The 18,842-nt window shown below is 34.6% G+C and overlaps 1 protein-coding gene across 4 annotated transcripts; it reads left to right on the top strand.

The window, feature by feature from the left end:
• The first annotated feature begins 152 nt into the window (after window positions 1–152).
• LOC149068490 (uncharacterized) lies at window positions 153–15,032 on the top strand. Of its 4 annotated transcripts, none has more exons than XR_016195177.1 (3): window positions 153–337; window positions 6,136–6,306; window positions 12,323–15,032. XR_016195177.1 is itself a non-coding variant. In XM_089251523.1 (3 exons), the coding sequence occupies exon 3, from the start codon at window positions 13,238–13,240 to the stop codon at window positions 14,036–14,038; it is 801 nt and encodes a 266-aa protein (XP_089107649.1). In that variant the 5' UTR covers window positions 586–671; window positions 6,136–6,306; window positions 12,323–13,237; the 3' UTR covers window positions 14,039–15,021. The 4 variants fall into 4 exon arrangements, 1 of the variants encoding a protein (XP_089107649.1); XR_016195179.1 differs by having other exon boundaries at window positions 337–491; XR_016195178.1 differs by lacking the exon at window positions 153–337 and adding an exon at window positions 573–656.
• The last annotated feature ends 3,810 nt before the right edge of the window (window positions 15,033–18,842 follow it).

The raw sequence follows: 18,842 nt of genomic DNA, 5'->3' as shown, positions 1-18,842 counted from the left end.
ATTTTCTTTCTTGATTTTAGAGCAATATCCACCGCACCATTTTTTTTTTTTTTTTTAATTTAAAAAACTGGAGCGCCATCTTCCGAAAAACTGAATGAGTCTGATTTGGGTTGGAATCGTAATTGGAAAGTCTTATATGAGTTTTATCATAACGATCTCCGAAAGTTATCGTAATGCCACTACGGAATTCGACGAGGAGCAGTTTCTCGGAAGATGGCGTTTGCGCCGTAAAATATGAAAAAATATTAGAACATTGGAGTTGATTTTGGTTACAGCCGACTGTATTTACCCTACTGGTACCCAATGTTGTTGGGATCGTGCTTATCGGGACAAAGAGGTGAGTTCATGAACGGACGTGTTGTGTTTGCTCTTCGTGATTGAATTCTTTGTTTTGTGAATTTGTATTTTTTTTGCTCTAACAATTATCAAGTTAAGGAATATAGATTGAAAGACAGGCCTATTGTGTCGAACATTAGTGGTACCAGCGTTGGGTTAGTTGTCATCGAACAACGTCGGAAGACGTTTTCTAACTTCATACCCGTATTGAATACTTAATTTCAAGTTGCCTTCAGTTATTTATATGGCTTCGTAAATTGAAGCCACCATAGCTCTGGCGATAATGGCGGCAAGTTTAATGGAGACTCAAGAAGGGAATGGTAATGCAAACCAAGGTCAGGGTATTAATTTCCCTGTATGGTCATCTAATTATTCTGATAATGAAATAATAGATTTTTCAACAGACATCACTAGCTTCACCGTGAAATATCACGGAAATACCAGAATTCCAACGTCCAGACCTAATGATCTCAGAAGGAACTTTGTTAATATGATCAGCAATTCAGATCAAATTACTGAAATAAGGGTAGCCAAGAGCGGTGATCTTTTTGTTACTACTAATTCTGCATTGGTGGCGAAGGAGCTACTTAACATCAAAACTATCCTTGACATTCCAGTTGTTAACTCACTTCTAACCGATACACTATCTTCAAAATATATTGTGAGGAATATTCCAGTTGAAATTCCATTAGATGAAATTGCTAATGAGTTAATTCTAAATGGTTTTTACCCTTTGAATATCCGCCATATTCTACGAAACCAAATTCAGACACCAACTATTATTATTATTGCACTAGGGACTTCTGTGCCCATTGAACTTAAATTATGGTATCAGATCTTTAAGCCACAAAGATTTATAGAACGACCTTCCATGTGTAACAAATGTTTCAGTTTCTTTCACAAATCAAAATTCTGCCCAGTCAAGTCTCAAATCTGTTTATATTGTGGTGGTAACCATATTGCCAAAGATTGTGATAGTGAAAAGAAATGCATTAATTGTTCATCACCAGATCATCTTCCTACTGACAGAAATTGTCCAAAATATATCCATGAACAAAAAATTCTCAATTACAAGTCTGAACATAATGTGCCTATTCATGTAGCGAGGAGATTCTGTAAGCCAAATGAGATGTCATATGCCACTAGAGTGCAAACTTCGTCTCAACACATAGATTTATCTAATATCAAAAAAGATATCCAATCTCTTGTCGCAAAAGAACTGGCAGAAATAAAAGAATCAATAATGCTGGAAATCAAACAGTCTGTAGCTGAAATAATTACACAATCATTGAAAGAAATTGTACCAGAAATCATCTCCTGTATATCTAACCAGCTTCAGCCTATGTTAAAAGATCTTGTTAATTCTTCAAGAAAAAGATCGGCTTCGGCTTCTTCTGATGATCAATTGAGAGATGCAATTAGTTTCAATAGCACCATTTCTGAAACTGTTAAAGACAGACATGGTTCAAAGAGAAAGTCTTAACCTGTTTTTATATTTGATTTTATGCCACATTTACTCATTGCCAAACTAATTTATAAATACTACTTTATTAAAAATTTACTTGAAGATTCGGTTTGAATCACACATGACTAACATCCATAGAATTCTTCAATGGAATTGTAGAAGTATTAAAAATAAGAAATATCATATTCTTCGTTTCATGAATGATTTTGATATCATGTGCTTCCAAGAAACATTTTTATCTGATGAATTATATTATTTACCTAATTTCCAAATATACAGATGTGATAGACTTAACAGTGGGAGAGGAGGTGTAGTAATGGCTATCAGAAATAAGTTTCCATCAAACATTCTTTTCAAATATAACTCATCTGGTGTTGAAGCTCTTGTTATCAAAATTTATTTGCAGAATTTTCATTTCACCATTGTAAACTTATATATATCAGATTCTTCAAATATTATTAACGTCATGAATGTGATTTTTGATCAAATATCTCCACCTTTTGTTATTTTGGGTGATTTTAATAGTTCACATCCTGCATGGGGCTCATCCAGAACTGATAATGCTGGTCGTCAGCTTTATGATTGGTATCTTCAGAATTCTATTGGGCTAATTCAACCGCTTGCTCCAACTCATTACTCTTCACAATCTTCCAACTCAATTGATTTGAGTTTTTGTAGTACCGATTTAATTGGAAATATTACTTGGTCATGTGGTAACTCTCTGTATGACAGTGACCATATTCCAATAACATTAGAATTGAAAACTCAAGCAAGATCTACATCCATTATTCATAAATACACTAGTTGGAGAACATTTAATGACAGTCTGAATAACTATGATGAAAATATTACTTACTTTAATTTTGTGAAAAATAAACACATGGAAGCTCAAAGATCTTCAAATCGTCATCATTTCAAATACAATGACTACTTTGATGCTAATCTACGTATGCTGCTAATAGCAAAGAAACGATCATTTCGAAAATACAGGAGATGTCCATGTCAGGTATGCTGGATTAATTATAAGAAAAACTCAGCTATTTTTAAAAGAACTCTGAAAAATCAAAGAAATAAATCATTTGAAGATCAACTGTATAAACATGCAGCCTATCCAAAAATTTTTACTATTTTAAGAAGACTGAAAGTTATTCACTCCAAAGTATATGAAGATGAAAATTTGTTATTCTGTCATAACAATACAGTCATCAGTGATCCTTATAAACAAATTGAACTCTTACAGCAAACCCTCATCAAACCTTATATCCATAAAGACTTTGATTTTTTTTGTGTCCCTTGTCAAAACTTTGCCACAGATATGAATTCTCCAATACAAATTTCGGAATTGAAGACAGCAATTATTAAATCACCACATACAACTCCAGGTCCTGATTCAATTAACAGCAAGGCCTATTCATTAATTCCAGATGATCATCTAAAATTCCTCAATTCTGAACTTAATGAGATTTGGTCATCAGGCACCATTCCTTCAGATTGGAAGCAGGGAAAGATAATATTTCTTCTCAAACCCAACAAGACACCTACTTGCCCTTCATCATATCGACCACTTACTCTCACAAACACAATTATGAAGATTTTTGAACGCATTGTTTTATCTCGATTGAACTGGATATCATTGAAATATAAACTGTTCCCTTCAAACACATATGCTTTTAAATCTAAATCTGGGACACAAAATTTGTTAAATGATTTAAAGTGCAATATTGTCAATACTTTCAAATCTAAAGAGATTGGAATTTTAGTTTCTCTAGACATAAAGGGTGCATACGACTCTATAATACATTCTGCTCTTATATATAAACTTCAATCCACAGGTTTTTGTGGTGAATTTATTGCTTGGTTGAAAAGTTTCTTATCTGAAAGAAAATGTTATATTAGTTGGAGAAATCACAAGTCAAATCTAATCAATTTTGATAGAGGCCTTCCTCAAGGATCAGTTATATCACCATGGCTTTTCAATTTATATATGAATGATATGTTTGCTCAATTACCAAGTTCTATCCATCAATTTGTTTATGCAGATGACATACTGTTATGGTGTAGTGATAAAGACATTAAAATCTTAGAAAATAATATAAACAATGCATTGTTGAAGATTACTGATTGGTTAGGAAAATGGGGTTTTACCCTATCAGTTGAAAAAGTGTTCGTATAGTATATTTACAAAGAAAAATGTTATTGGTACTTGTAATCTGGCCATTAATAGGAACCCTCTGTCATTAGTACAAAACATCAAGATTTTGGGTGTCATCTTTGACCAGAAACTTACTTGGAATCCTCAGGTTGATCACATCCTAAAAAAGGAATAAAAACATTAAACATAATTCGGATCATTGCTGGTCGTCTTAGAGGAGCCCCTGGTAGCAAACTCCTTGCTATTGCATCAAATATCATTTGCAGTTTTTTCAATTATAGTTCTTCACTCTGGCATAACTGTTCACAAAGAAATTTAAACAGATGTGCAGTATTATATCGTCAAGTTCTCAGAATTGCAGCTGGATTACCCATTTCAACTCCAATACCATTATTATTAAGTATTTGTGGCAAACCTCCTTTTGAACTAATGATTATGAAATCTGTATCAAGACAAATTATTAAAGCCAGAGCATCAACGTACAACACCAGCTTCAAATTCATTAGTGCCAACTTAAATAATACAGCTGTGACTTCTTCTCTACCCATGTTTAGTTCTTCAGTCATAAATTTCATCCAGGACAATCATCTACTCATACCAGTTCAACCTATAGTTTTTGCTAATCCACCCTGGATCATCTCTAATATATCGTATACTACTGATGAACTGCCATTCCAGATTACGACAGATCCAAACTTGGTCAACCCTTTATTTCAACAATACGAACAATTACATTGGTCTAACTCAATTATAATTGCTAGTGATGCATCCAAATCAGTTCATACAACAATAGGAGTCTTTTGTAATAAAAATATGAGAACTTTCCAGGCTACAGTTCATGACTCTTCTTCTGTTTTTACAGCTGAGTGTCTTGCCATTGCTGTTGCTGCTTCAAAATTTATATCTGAAAAACGTCACTACGTTATATTATCAGACAGCAAATCAGCAATTTCTGCATTAGCCTCCGTAAATCCAAAGTCACATTCAGCCATCTTTACTACACATCTCTTTAATAGATGCTTCTAGCCGGGCAGAATTCATTTCAATTGTCTGGTCACAAGAACATCTACAATGAAATTGCAGATAAACTGGCTCGAACTGCTGCTAATAATGCAAACCCTACTTTTCCAGATTTTTCATATGTTGAAGATGTGCTGAATTTGCTTGAGAAGTCATGGAACATCCACATTGAACGATATTTCAGATATCAGTTTCTTTATCCACTTGCATCACATTTTTTTAATACTATTAATAAATATTCACCTTACTTTACGAAGAGAAAATATGAAACATTATTTTACAGATTATTGTCAAACAGAGCCCCAACTAATGGTTATCTGTGCAGAATTAATCAGAAAGAGACTGCGAAATGTGACTATTGTGATGATCAAGAATCAAATGATCACTTCTTTTTTATATGCAAACCTTGGAATAAATATCGCAATACCTTTTTCCAAAGTATTGGTATAAGAAATAATCAGAATTGTAATTGGAGAGCTATGTTTATTGCTCCTCCAAAATTATTTGTCAAAGGATTGGAAGTGTATTTATCTAAATGTAATAGATTCTGATTTTTTTTTTTCAAAATTTGATAATTTGATATACATCCTGTTTTGAATGGTCAAATTTTTTTTTTCTCTCTCTCTCTCTCTCTCTTTCTTCCCCTCAAGTCCCTGATTAATCTGATGTAAATATCACTGATTTGTTTTTCCATCTACTCATGTCTTGCAAACATCGTTATAATTCTTGTATATATATATTTTTTTATAATACATTTGTCTATTTTATGGAATTTATTTTATTTTATTTTTTTTTTTTGCTTAATGTATTGTGATTTTTGTTATGAATAATTATGTTGGATCATACAAGTATGATTGTTTTTCTTGTATGTAGCTATTTGGTTTGATGCGAGAAAATTTCTTGTGCTGTATATATTGTGAATTTGATTTAATATTTATACAATTTGTGATAAAGCTGTGTACTGGTATGGGTTTTGTATAGGTGGTATATACAAAGTGAATGGGTATAGTTATATATATGTTTGTTATTTTATAATTTTCTAAATGTATGGTATTTTCCATATATGTTGATGTATCAAAATTTTTTTTCCTACCCTAAAAAACTAACAAACTAACACATTAACCTTGTATATTTCTTGTTTTTACCCGTCCTAAAACCCTAGGTTGGTACAAAAGGACGTAAAACAAGTCAAGTCAAGTCAAGTCGTGCTTATCACTGAAGGACCATTGAATGGCCATAATTGGTCATCAAGGCAATATAATTAGGATCTCCTTTTTTTGGCGTGGATTCTTGGGACAGATTCATTCGTTGTCAAGTTCAAATTGAACTACAGGTCAGTAGATACACATGTAGAGTCGTCTCAACGAACTCTCGAGCCGAAGCATTCCTTTTGTAGGGGAGGGGGGGTGAGGGACAAAGCCGGTTCTAGAAATTATGCCGCCCTTAACATAATGCTTATGTGAAAGAGTTCCACCCCCCTTTTAACATCTTACTCCTAATAAGTTTTAAATCCTTTGCAGGAGGGTCACATTAATTTTGTGTAGAGGGGGGGGGGAGATGGTCTACAAACAAATTGAAGTAATTACAATTCCTACCCGGCCCCCATGTTGAAATTAAAGAACTTTTCATATGAAGAGATGGTATTTTTTCGGCCCGAAAAGTATACAGAGAAATTGAATTTTCTGGATGTTATGCCGAAACTGTGATATTTGGAAAAGAAAAGTGATTTGTCTTCTCCGGGAATCAAACCCGGATCTGGGCAAGTGCAAGGGGATCCAGGTTTGATTTCCGGAGAAGACAGATCACTTTTCTTTCTAAATATCAGTTTCGGCAGAACATCAAAGAACTTTTCAGTTTATTATTTATGGAGACCATGATCAAAATGAGTGCAAAGAAAACCAAAAAAAAATATTTTTTTTTTTTGGTGAAAAAGCAGTTTAAGCACCCTTCTTGGAACTGCTTTGGCGCCAAGCAGTGCTGAGTCTAACGTAACTCTGTGAAAGGGAAATAAAAAAAGTTTTTTTTTCAGTGCTCGCCTGTTTTTTTCCCCCATCCTGAACAGTACAGCAATAATTCATTAGAAATAATCCTTGGGACACATAATAATCCTTGAGGCACAAATAATCCAAAATGAGCGTAATAAATTGAAATAATCCAACGGAATTGAACGAGCGGTAAACTCATACTACCAAATTTTAATAATAAGTCACAACAATACAAAATTAAAATCACGAGAAAAAATAAATTCCGAAGTATTTGAACTTACTAGGCCTCGGCCCAACAGAAGCTATTTAACACCGTCAAAAATTTAAAAAATTGGGGCTGAAACACGACTGTGAGCAGAACATCCTGCCCTAGCAGGCAGTATAATGCAGTTGAAGCAGAATGTAAACAAACGTTTCCGAAGTGCCACAGTTGGCGACTTTCTGAAGATGTCTAAACTGCATCCCACCCGTATTATTATTAATAAGATTGGTTATGAAAAGGTTTTTAACAGCTGACTGATGAGAAGACGAACATAGAAAAGAAAGGAAATTCAACCGCCCTTGAAGGGAATCGGACCCACGTTCTCTCACTTGCTGGATGAGTGCCCTAGACCACTTGACTACAAAGGAAACGAATGTCGATCTTTCCTGAGAGCTTATGTGCACTGACATGGACTGTTCAGGCACTGATTCCGTACATGGACTGTTCAGTGCACACGAGCTCTCAGGAAAGCTAGATATTCATTGCCTTTGTAGTCTGGTGGGTCTAGGGCACTCATCCGGCAAGTGAGAGGACATGGGTTCAATTCCCCACAAGGCGAGTTGAATTGTCTGGCTTTCCTAAATTTATCTTCGCATCAGCTAGTTATTAAAAAACCTTCTTAAGGGATAGCGAAGAGTGACATCATCCTTTGAGAAGATAACATTTATTTAATAAATTTTAAAGATGTTGTGTTTGGACCACTCTTTTACGGTCTCATTTGGGAAATATATTTTCATACTAGATTAAATGACAACACTTTTGAACTCATTGAAAGGTTTACTTTAAATGTTTGATCAACAATTTTGGATTTGACTTTTGAAAAACGATTTAAAATTCACATTTTGTCTTTAGTACCTGATTTTTCTTTATAGAATGCCCACTCTGTTACGTCGTTATCATAAATAATTAAGTTTTTTTTTCATTTGTGTCAATATCAAGTGATAGTTCATAGAAATTTACTTTGAAATATAATAAAAATTTTCATCAGTCATTTCAATTTTTAATGGAAAAAATGTATTTAGGCTGATTTGTTCACTCTGTTACGTGTTCCAAAAGCTCAAACAATGCTCTGAATGTTGTCTGAAAACAACATTAAAAAAGATTGCCATTCTTTTTTTTAATGTTTTGTCTTGTGTCATGTTTTATTTTTGTTTGTTCTGATTTTGGTAATTTGGATTTTTTTTTTTTCGAAATTTTCATTCTTTTTCTTTTGACTTTTAGCTGCTTCTACTTTATTTTTTTCTCTATATTCTTCATACTTTCCTCCTTTCTTTAGTTTCTCTTTTTTTCTGTATTTCTGCTGCAGTCATGGTCATTTTAATATTCTTCTCTACATTGCCGCAACTAGGGGAGAGCGGGCGGTTCTCGTGCCCTGGACGCTAGACCCAAGGGGGCACAAATTTCATTCTGAAATCTCTCCTTCAACATTACAAGGATGCGTCAAAATGTGCGCTTGCCCTGCGTGACCAAGCATCTAGTTGCTGCCCTGCTTCTCTAAATAAAACCTTGAAAAATAAAAAAGAAAGTATGGCAGATGTGACTGATGTTACACATTTCAAATAAAATTTAGGTGAATGGTAATGCATATTTTTAAAAATTAGACATTAATATTAAAACTAAATCCACACAAATAAGGAGAATATGACTTGTTAAATTTTTTGGTAGCCGTGTTTAAGAATGATAGAAGCAATTAAAATATTTTGTGACTGATGTTACATAACAGTCAAGCTTGATTTTAAAGCTCTTGATTTTCAAAAATTTGGTTTGAAATATTTCACAAATTAATTAATTAATAGCAACAATTACATACCTGATTTGCTTCTTTTGAAAAAAGTGTAACAAAATGTGAGCTTTTTTTCAAAAAGTGCCTCAATCAGTAATAGGGAGTGATGCTGAAGTTGTTGCCAAAAACAGAAATAAAACTTTTACAAAAAAAAATTTTCATTGATTTCCTCTGAAAGTATGTGTTTCACCCTTGCTGGAAATACAAAAATATTGAAATGAAAGAGTCAGCAGTTCACAGGCAAAAAAACTGAAAAACACTCCAAACTAAGATATTAAATTATAAATTGCCAACCCATTGTCTGTTAGAAATAGAATTTTTGGTTTTAAGCCATTAGATATGCATAAAAGATATACTTTTCTAAGTGCTATTTTGAAAAATGAAAAACCATCAACATGACAGATAAAAAGTAAAAAATACTTAAAACTGTTTTTTTTTTTTCAATTGTTATCTAGTTTATTTAGATTATACCTTAATTGTAAAGTTTAACATTTTTACCTATTTAGAAATTTAACTGAGGGTGACCGTGAAGAGAGGGGAGGGGTATCATTCAGTGTACCCAGGTACGCTATAGCTGAAAATCTTACAACAAAAAGAAAACACAATCTCGACCAACAATTGACACCAGGAGTCCAAGTAATAAGTGAAATTTAAATATTAAATTTTAATGAAAAATGAACGAGAAAAAAAACTTGATATGAAAACTTAGGGGCCCCTAGGGAATTATGCAGACAAAAATTTAACATCTTTTACAGTTTCTTTACATCTAGTATGATAGTGTAGCTGTTGGGATGGGCAGGGTAATGGCATTACTTGGGCGAAACATATGTTTAATAGCGGATTAGAGTCAATTTACTTACGGTTCGAGGAAGACAGTTCTAGTCGCGATGAGGTGGCCCCCATGGATGTGGCTGCCCAGTGGGATTCTGCTGGGAAGTCAGAAACGGGGACATCTTGGTAGCGTCTGACCAGCGTGGTTCTTAGGCCATCAAAGAAGTGACACCACGGATGTGGCAGACATCGAAGTAGTGGTGCCATGGATGCGGCTGACCAGCGAGATTCTGCTGGGAAGTCAGAAATGGGGACACCTTGATAGTGGCTGACCAGCGTGGTTCTTAGGGCGTCTACGATGTGGCACCTTGGTTATGGTTGGCCAGCGTGGTTCTGAGGCCATCGAAGAAGTGACACCACGGATGTAGCAGACATCGAAGAGGACTATGGGTATGGCTGACCAGCAAATTTTTGTTAAGTCATCAGAGATGTGGCACCATGGTAGCAGCTGACCAGACTGATACGGCTAAGTTGAAGGCTTGACACCATGGAAGGTTCTGAGGATCTTTTATTCGGGGAGTATCAGAGAAATGGTTCCCCTTACCTTGAAAGGCAACGAGAGTTCAAGGGGGGAGTGGGTGGCGAGAGACCCACGGAGACAGAGGAGAGCATGACCAAACTGCATCATCTCCTCCAGCAAAAAGCCCTGTTTTTCTCTACTTTTTTCCAGATCTTGAACTTTTTCTGACTTCCGATTGGACGCGAAGAGGCTTAAGGGATCGTCACGTCATGCTCCCTCGATGAAACCACGCGGGAATTGATGACTCACCCCCGGGGAAGAGAAGGAGGGATGGGGGGGGGGGGGGAGAGAAAGCAAAAGGGCCAAAAACGTGTTGAAACACGAATAAGCAGAAATGTTGACTTAGCATGTGAAATTTGAATTCCTGCAGAAATTATGAGTTGAAAGTTCTGAGATCTTGAATTCGATTTCTTGATTTTATTCCCCGTCGAATGAGACCAATCGCAGCATCGGCAAACAGAGTTGAATGGGCCAAAAGAAGGATTTAATTTTCTCACGTGTTAATCAATGGGGGTTCTAATTAAGGCAATCAATTAGTGTGGGAGGTGTTCCAGGTGGGGTTTACATACATGGTGATATGGGAAAATCGAGGTGTGACGTGAGGATTTGATAAAATGAAAAAAAATATATATTTTCCGTCACTTCCCTTGAATATCATACAACAAAATAATAATACCAATCATGATGCAATTAGTGGATATGTGCCATGTTTCGGTGTGGAGTTTACATCAATAGATGGGGTGGAATAGTGTGTGCAATAGTGTTTGTCGATTTCAATATAATATAAAAAAACACAACTTTCAGCCTTGCTGAAACATCTAATAAATAATAATCTAGTAGGTGATGACTGTGTATTGTTTGTTTTTACGTGTGGGCTACATATACGAATAGGGAGTATTTACGTGTGCATGTGTGTATGTGAAATGAGTGTAATAAGTAATCAGGTTTAATTTTTCCTCAGTCTCTAAAACACATCACAGAATAATAATAATGACCATGCACCTTCCATTTTTTCTGTTCTCTATAACACAATATACAAGTAAGAAATGAGTCAATTTCATTATTTGAAGGGTTAAAAATAGCAGAAATGATAACATTTATTTTTGTGCAGCAGTATTTGTTTTCGTAACAGAGTGGAAAAATTCCATGACTTTGAGTCATAAAACGCAAAAATAAAATATTATTACAAAATAAAATTAAAATGTTTGTGAAACATTAAATTTTTCAAGTCATTGGCTACAATTCGATATAAATTTTATTTTGGAAATTCAACTTTTTGAATTTTTCATTTCAAAAATGTGGAAGGTACATTTCTTTTCAGAAATGACCAATATACATATCGCTATTTCACGTATAACAATGTATGAATATAATAAAATAACTACCGTAATAAATGTTTTGTTATTAGATTTTAATAGCATTTAGTACATGCTATTTATCTCCATTTTCTAGGTATGCAAGTTTTTCATTGTGTATTTGTATTAAAAAAAATGGCAATCATTGATTCAGAAAAAACTGTACCTGATAGAGATTATTTACAATCATATTTGAATTCAGCACCCCAAAATTAGTCTAAATAAACTTATTTCAATCGTGTTATTAAAAAAATTAAAAGCTGTTGACCAATGTAATCTGCACAATCGACAGATTCCCACATATCAACATGAGTTGCTCTGGTTCGCCTCTTACTCATAGATTAAAATGATTTACTTGCGATTAAAAGGTAATCGTTATTTATACAAATTGAAAGTTTTTCTTTTACTTCGATCCTTTTGCTTGTAAGCATTTTATTTTTTTATTAATACGGCCCATTATCGAAACTTTGATTTTCATTTTTCATATATGGTTTTTGAAGCGGGTGTTTTGTGCAGTATGGTAAATACCAAGGGTTTTACAGTATTGATCAAAACCTTGCCAACATTGATTGTAATAGATTTACAATTTTTGATGATACTTTTTCTTTTGCAGATAAATGAAGTTATCATAAACAGCAGAAGCTGTACAAAAGGATATCCAGAGAAGTTTTTTTAAAAACCTCAGACTTCAGAAGAATTGCAGAAGCTATAAACAGATTTGATTGCCCACTCTCCATTCAGACACATCTTTGAGAGTATGAGTGAATCATCTGTGAGATGACATAATGAAGATGATGTGGATGAAAAAAATGCCAGTTTTATATTGATTTAGACACAATATATAGTTCCTGGCCGATTTCGTTGTGAAGAAAACTCAGACAAGTGCCAGTGTTGCAGAAAAACATTGATGAAAATTAATGATTTATTAGACTAGTGTCCATAAAAATATTAGACTGAAATTTCCACAATGTAGAAAACACACATCAGATGATATGTTTGGTGAAACATTTTCAGAAATCAGCAATTTTTGAACCTACACAAAAAAATCCACATCGAAAGAACGTTTCATCAGATGAACACTTCAAACAAGCACACAAAAATTCGCTCTGAGGAGATGTCACATGAGTGAATTTCATGGAAAGAATTATTTTGCAAAAAATGTAAATATACCCAAAATACACGAGGGAAGTAATACAATTGTGATGAAACATTTTTTGACATCAGCAATTTAAACTGATGCAAAAGTCCACACAGAAGCTGCACCTGTGTAAGTCTGTGGTAAAATATTTTTTCATGCAGGCAATTTCAATAACAAAACGGGTTCCATAGTGGAGAAAGGCCATATAAGTGATATTTCAATGATAAAAATTTTTTCTGACATTTACAGTTTTTACCAACACAAAACAATCCACCTGGGGAGAATTCACATGAGTGTGAAATCTGTGGTAAAACACTTTCTCTTGTAGGTGATTTAAACATTCACATTTTGTCAATATTTCTCGCATTTTCTAGCTGCAACAATTTGAATATGCACAGAAGAGTCCACACTGGGGAGAAGTCACACAAATGTGATGTCTGTGGTAAAACATTCCCTGTAGTAAGCTATTTAAATAGGCATAAAAGAGTCCACACAGGAGAGAAGCCACATGAGTGTGCAATCTGTCTCAAAACATTTTCTCAACTAATCCATTTAAAATTACACTACAGGGTCCATACTGGAGAGAAGCCACACAAGTGTGATATGTGTGGTAGAACATTCTCTCGAGTAGGTGATTTAAGCATGCATAAAAAATTCCACACGGGAGAGAAGCCCCATGAGTGTCACATCTGTGGTAAAAAATTTTCTCGATTAGGAGATTTAAAACTGCACAATAGGGTACATACTGGAGAGAAGCCACACAAGTGTGATGTGTGTGGTAAAACATTTTCTCGAGTAAGTGTTTTAACATCACATAAAAAAGTCCACAAGGGAGAGAAACCACATGAGTGTGGTATCTGTGGTAAAACATTTTCTCAAGTAAGCAGTTTGAAAGGGCACAGCAGGGTCCATACTGGAGAGAAACCACACGAGTGTAAAATCTGTGGTAAAACATTTTCTGGAGTAAGTAATTTAAAAGTACACAACAGGATCCATACTGGGGAGAAGCCACATAAGTGTGATATCTGTAGTAAAGTATTTTCTAACCATAGCAATTTTAACCGACACAAAAGAATCCACACGGGGGAGAAGCCACATGAGTGTGAAATATGTGGTAAAACATTTTCTCGAGTAGGCAGTTTAAAATCACACCACAGGGTCCATACCAGGGAAGAAGCCACACCAGTGTGATATCTGTCTTGAAACATTTTCTCAAAGTATCAGTTTTAACAAACACATAAGAGCCCACACTGGAGAGAAGGCACAGGAATGTAATTTTTGTTACCAGAAGTTTTCAACCAGTTCTGATCTGAAGAAGCACAAGTTGATTCATTCAGAAGGGAGTTCAAATGAAATTAGTGTCGTCAAGCAAATAGCTTCGCATGGGAATATGTCCTAACTCAGGCTTGACAAATCCCAGGTTGCCATGGTGACTAAAGGATTGGTATTGGTGCCCAAATTTTTCTTTGTTTTTGTTTTTAAATTTATAGTCCGAGAACTATATAAAATTTTTGGTACTTATCTCTGCATATGTACGAACATGGAAAGGAGTGACTATGTTCTTTAAAAGCAAAAAAATTGTTTCTCACCATTTTTCTTATAGAAAGAAATGTTTGACTCCTAAAAAATTCTTCTAGTGCATAGATTTTTTTCCCCCGATTTGTCAAGCCCCGGTCTTACCATGATAATTCAGTGGGAGAACTTGCAGCTCTTACAAGTGATAAAGTGGGGTGTTTTAGAGGGTGGAGAATAAGTACACACATATAAAAAACCCCTTATTAGAAATCTTCTAAAACCTATTTTAGAAATGAAGTAAATGGGTTTTTTTTTTTCATTGTTTGAGAAGCTTGCACTGGATTTTGCCAACTGATGGAGGTCAAGTAGTTTTCTGTGAAACTTTTATTGACTGACGTGGAAACTAAATTATTAATGAAACTCTCTCAATGTATACTGTTCTAGACTGACAGATTTTTTTTTTCTCTGATCATCCCATATAAACAGTTATCTAGTGTGATACTTCGCATCATGAAAACTTTTTTCAATGGATCAACGCATTCTTCATTTGTTTGCGATTGTGTCAAGTGGCCCAAAAAAATTAAAGGATTAATTCAAAAATGGTGCTCAATAAAAATATGTTGTGTTTGTCAAAATTTTTCAATAAAATTTGTCTTCACCAGTTATTGGCAATAGTCATGGTCATGAGTAAGATTTTTTGTGGGGAGGGGCCAAATTTTGTTCCGACTCCACCGCTGTGAGATTCGATGATTTCATAACATTATTTTTGTTCTTCCTTAACATTTCCTGCCTAAGGCTGTTGCCATGGTTTTAGTGTCTTTTTCGAGCCTATATACAGGGTCTATGGTAATTTACTGATGAACCATTGATCCTAGAAGTATACTTACAATTAGAAAAAGTATCCAAATAACGTGATATGTCATTCTCAGACATGTCATATACTGAGATATGTCATTCTCAGACATGTCATATACTGATATGTCATTCATGTTTCAAGGGGTTGCATAGTTATTACAATAAAAAACTTTTTATACAGACACCATGTGCTCAAGAATCCAATTAAAAAGTTGTTGCCTCATCTCTCCTGTGATGCCAACAACAAAAAAAAATCCACTTTTCTAAGTGAAATATTCATTGATGTATATTTGAATTCCAAAACTGGAGGAAAGTTTAGAAAAAAGAGCTTTAAATGCGGATAAAACTGTTTACCCGCATTTCATGCTGCTTTTCCCCCAAACTTTCTTTCGTTTTTTGAAATCGAAAATCTCAGTGAATATTGCACTCAATAACGTAGAATTTTCTTTGTTGTACTGAAAAGAGACAGGGCAACAACTTTGAAATTGGTTTCTTGAGCGCAGGATGTCCGTACAAAAAGTTAACATTTCAATGATTACACATCCCCTTGCAACATGAATGACATACCTGAGTACTACACGTTATTTGGATACTTTTTCTAAATGGAAGTATGCCTCTAGGGTCAACGGTTTGCCAGTAAAATGCCGTACCTCTGTTCCCTATGCACCCTGTATATGGTTAATATTAAAAACGATTAAGCATATTTTGGAATTGAGATATCCATCGATGACTTCAGAATTGCTGGGTTTGTACGGGTCAGGAAAACGGAAACAATTCTGTGGCGTTTGGTCAGAACATATCTCCAAAAAAGGGCTTTTTTGATCTTGTAGTAAGTCTCTTGCCAATTATAACTAATTAAAAGTGAGATAAATGCACAAATACTTGCGTACTGCTAAACAACATGTTGATGTATGATATTTTAATTTGTATTTGTGTGTAAGCTTCATTTTTGTTTTTTAAGTGACAATGAAAATGCTTATATCTCAAAAATGTGATTTTTGGAGTTCTGACCAAACACCACAGAATTTTTACTAAAAAAAAGTCAGGGAAAATAGCACATTTTTGTTCTAAAACCTGGAAATTTCAGACAACGACCTGGGAAATCGTCATCTGATGGGGAAAAAAAAGGGGGAATTATAACATCGCTAATATTGATAATCCGTAAAATATCGCAATGTTTCACAAAAAACTAGATACTACCAAAGAGGTTACTTAGAGTCGGGACGATTAGCATAGGCAAAGGGGGAGAGAGTTCGGGGTTGTAAGCCCCTTCCCCTTGAGCCTGGATTATATTGTTATTTTGCCGGAAAAAATAAAACTCCCCCTCTCTTCAGAAGAAAAGAAAACTTGAAACACCTCCTATGGCCAGGATAACACATTTTTAAGATTTATTTAAGCATATCTACCGACATGGAAGGGGGTCGATATGTGTGTCCTCGTGATATTGAGTAAAACATTATTTTTCTTGAAAAAAAAATTTTGTGTTGCTCGAAAAGTTTTCTGGGAATCTCGTCTGAATGAAATCAAATGATTTTGACCGATAACGTCTAAACTAGGCTGACCATATTTCCTCGAAAGAAATACGGGACATCGTCAATTATCGCTAAAAGTAAACAAAGTTGAAAAATATTGGCGAAATTACGTAAAAGTCAAAATGGCGGGAAATAAGGCATTATTGCAAATTGCAGTGGATTTAAATGAATTCCATGAAATCAAACGTTCACCAAGACAAATGTGAGAGATTTATATTCTTATTTATAATTGTAATTATAATTTATGAGTGTAAAAATAATTTCATTCTTTGATTTCAGTACAGAATAAAAATTCAAGTAAGCTTCGTGTAAAAAAACGGGAAAAACCAGGACACTTTCGCTAAAAAGTCGGGGACGGTCGGGAAATACGGGACGTATGGTCATCCTAGTCTAAACCAAACCTTGATATTTCTAGAGTGCCAGAAAAATTTCTTTTTACCGTTCTGGGAAATTGGTTTTGTTTCCTGGTTCTAATTTTCCATTAGCATTGTCGGTCTAACATGTAGCTGCTTTTCTTTGCTTCTGGCGGCCAATTCAAGATGGCCGACAATGCATACAATCACGCAAAAAATGAATCAATCTAGTATGCGGTAATTTGCAATTTTCAATAAAAATATGCAGGAAATGTGGAAAGATATGGAAAATTTGATTTAACAAAATATGTGGTTGATTAACGCAAGAAAATACAGCTAAGAAAGAGATAAAGTGTTGCCAAAAAACTAGCAAAAACCGAATCAGCGGTCAGTTTTGTTGATTTTGGTGCGAACAAAAAAATGTTGATGCATTGGTTATAACCCATGCTTATGGAAAATTAACCTTTTCCTGGTTATTAGGCAATTCCAAAATGAATACCGAAGAATTTGTATTAAGTGCAAATTATAATTTTTCTTATTCTGCCTAGCACTGTAAATTTGTGAAGCCTGTGTCATAACCACAGTCTGACAAATCGAGGAAAAAATCCAAGTGCCAATCAAATATTTTAGGAAGAAGCAAAATTACTTTTTATATTTTTGCCTGTGTTGGTAATTCCATGGAAAATTTTGAGCATTGATACCAATTTTTTTGGGGGGGTTGCCATTGTAACCCAATGTCTAGAATTTGTTAAGCCCTGGTCTAAACTGTTAGAATTCCAAATGTTCTATCTACAGTATGACAAAAAAAAATAACATTTTCATGGGAACAGCTGTAGCAAAATAACTTTGGCAAGTTTTTTTTATTTCCCAGAGAAACATTGGATAAGATTTTAGAGAGAGTGTGTGGCAGGTTTTTCCTTAATTGTTTTCCAGCCAATTTTACTTCCTTAAAATATTTGAATAACAACGTTTTGGTTTTTGTGAGACTTATTTCTGAAAACTCACTGAATAGCAATATCTAACTAATTTTGTCAACCATCGTCCATTCTCAGTAACTAAAATTTGGCAATTTATTTAATCAACACCATTATCAACTAATTTAACCACTATGAAAAAAATTTTGGCATCCAACTGAGAGAATATTTTCAGAGAGCCAAGTGTATTTTTCAGAGCTATTAATCACATATAGAAAGTTTTAGGCGCCATGTTGACCTGATGCCTATAATTTGTCAAGCCCTGACTACTACCAGTGCGAGCAATACATTCATGCCAAAAGCTGTAATAATTCCATTATTTACTGCTAAATTTGATTACTTAAAGATACAAATACACAATAATTACGCATGATTGTTCTCAGTCATATAATTACTTTTGAGTCATTTTCAAGCAACATGTACGATATAAAATTATGCCGATTGTGACCACAAAACCATAAGCAATTGGCAACATGCACATCAGAATCATGCCAAAACCACATGCATTGCTTTTTGTTTTGCTTGTGTTTTTCATTTTGGTTTTTATAAGCCCCATTTCCCAGGGCCGTCTTAAAAGCTTCATGGGCCCCGGGCCAAGTGGTTTTTCTGAGGCCCTACCTTGTAAATTCTAGAAAATTTCAGCCGGATCTCATTTTTGTGAGGCCCCTCTTCTCCTGAGGCCCCCGGACCGTGCCTTAAGATGACACTGCCACTTCCCTTATAAACTATCAAGAGCAGTGACTTAACGTTAGCCTGACGTTTGAAA

The sequence above is a fragment of the Pholcus phalangioides genome, unplaced genomic scaffold (assembly GCF_987345545.1).
Source record: "Pholcus phalangioides strain wild (caught in Gottingen) unplaced genomic scaffold, Ppha-v1.0 ptg000027l_1, whole genome shotgun sequence".
NCBI lineage: Eukaryota > Metazoa > Arthropoda > Arachnida > Araneae > Pholcidae > Pholcus > Pholcus phalangioides.
The sequence above is the reverse complement of the archived record's forward strand: the minus strand, read 5'-3'. Positions and strand labels throughout refer to the sequence as shown.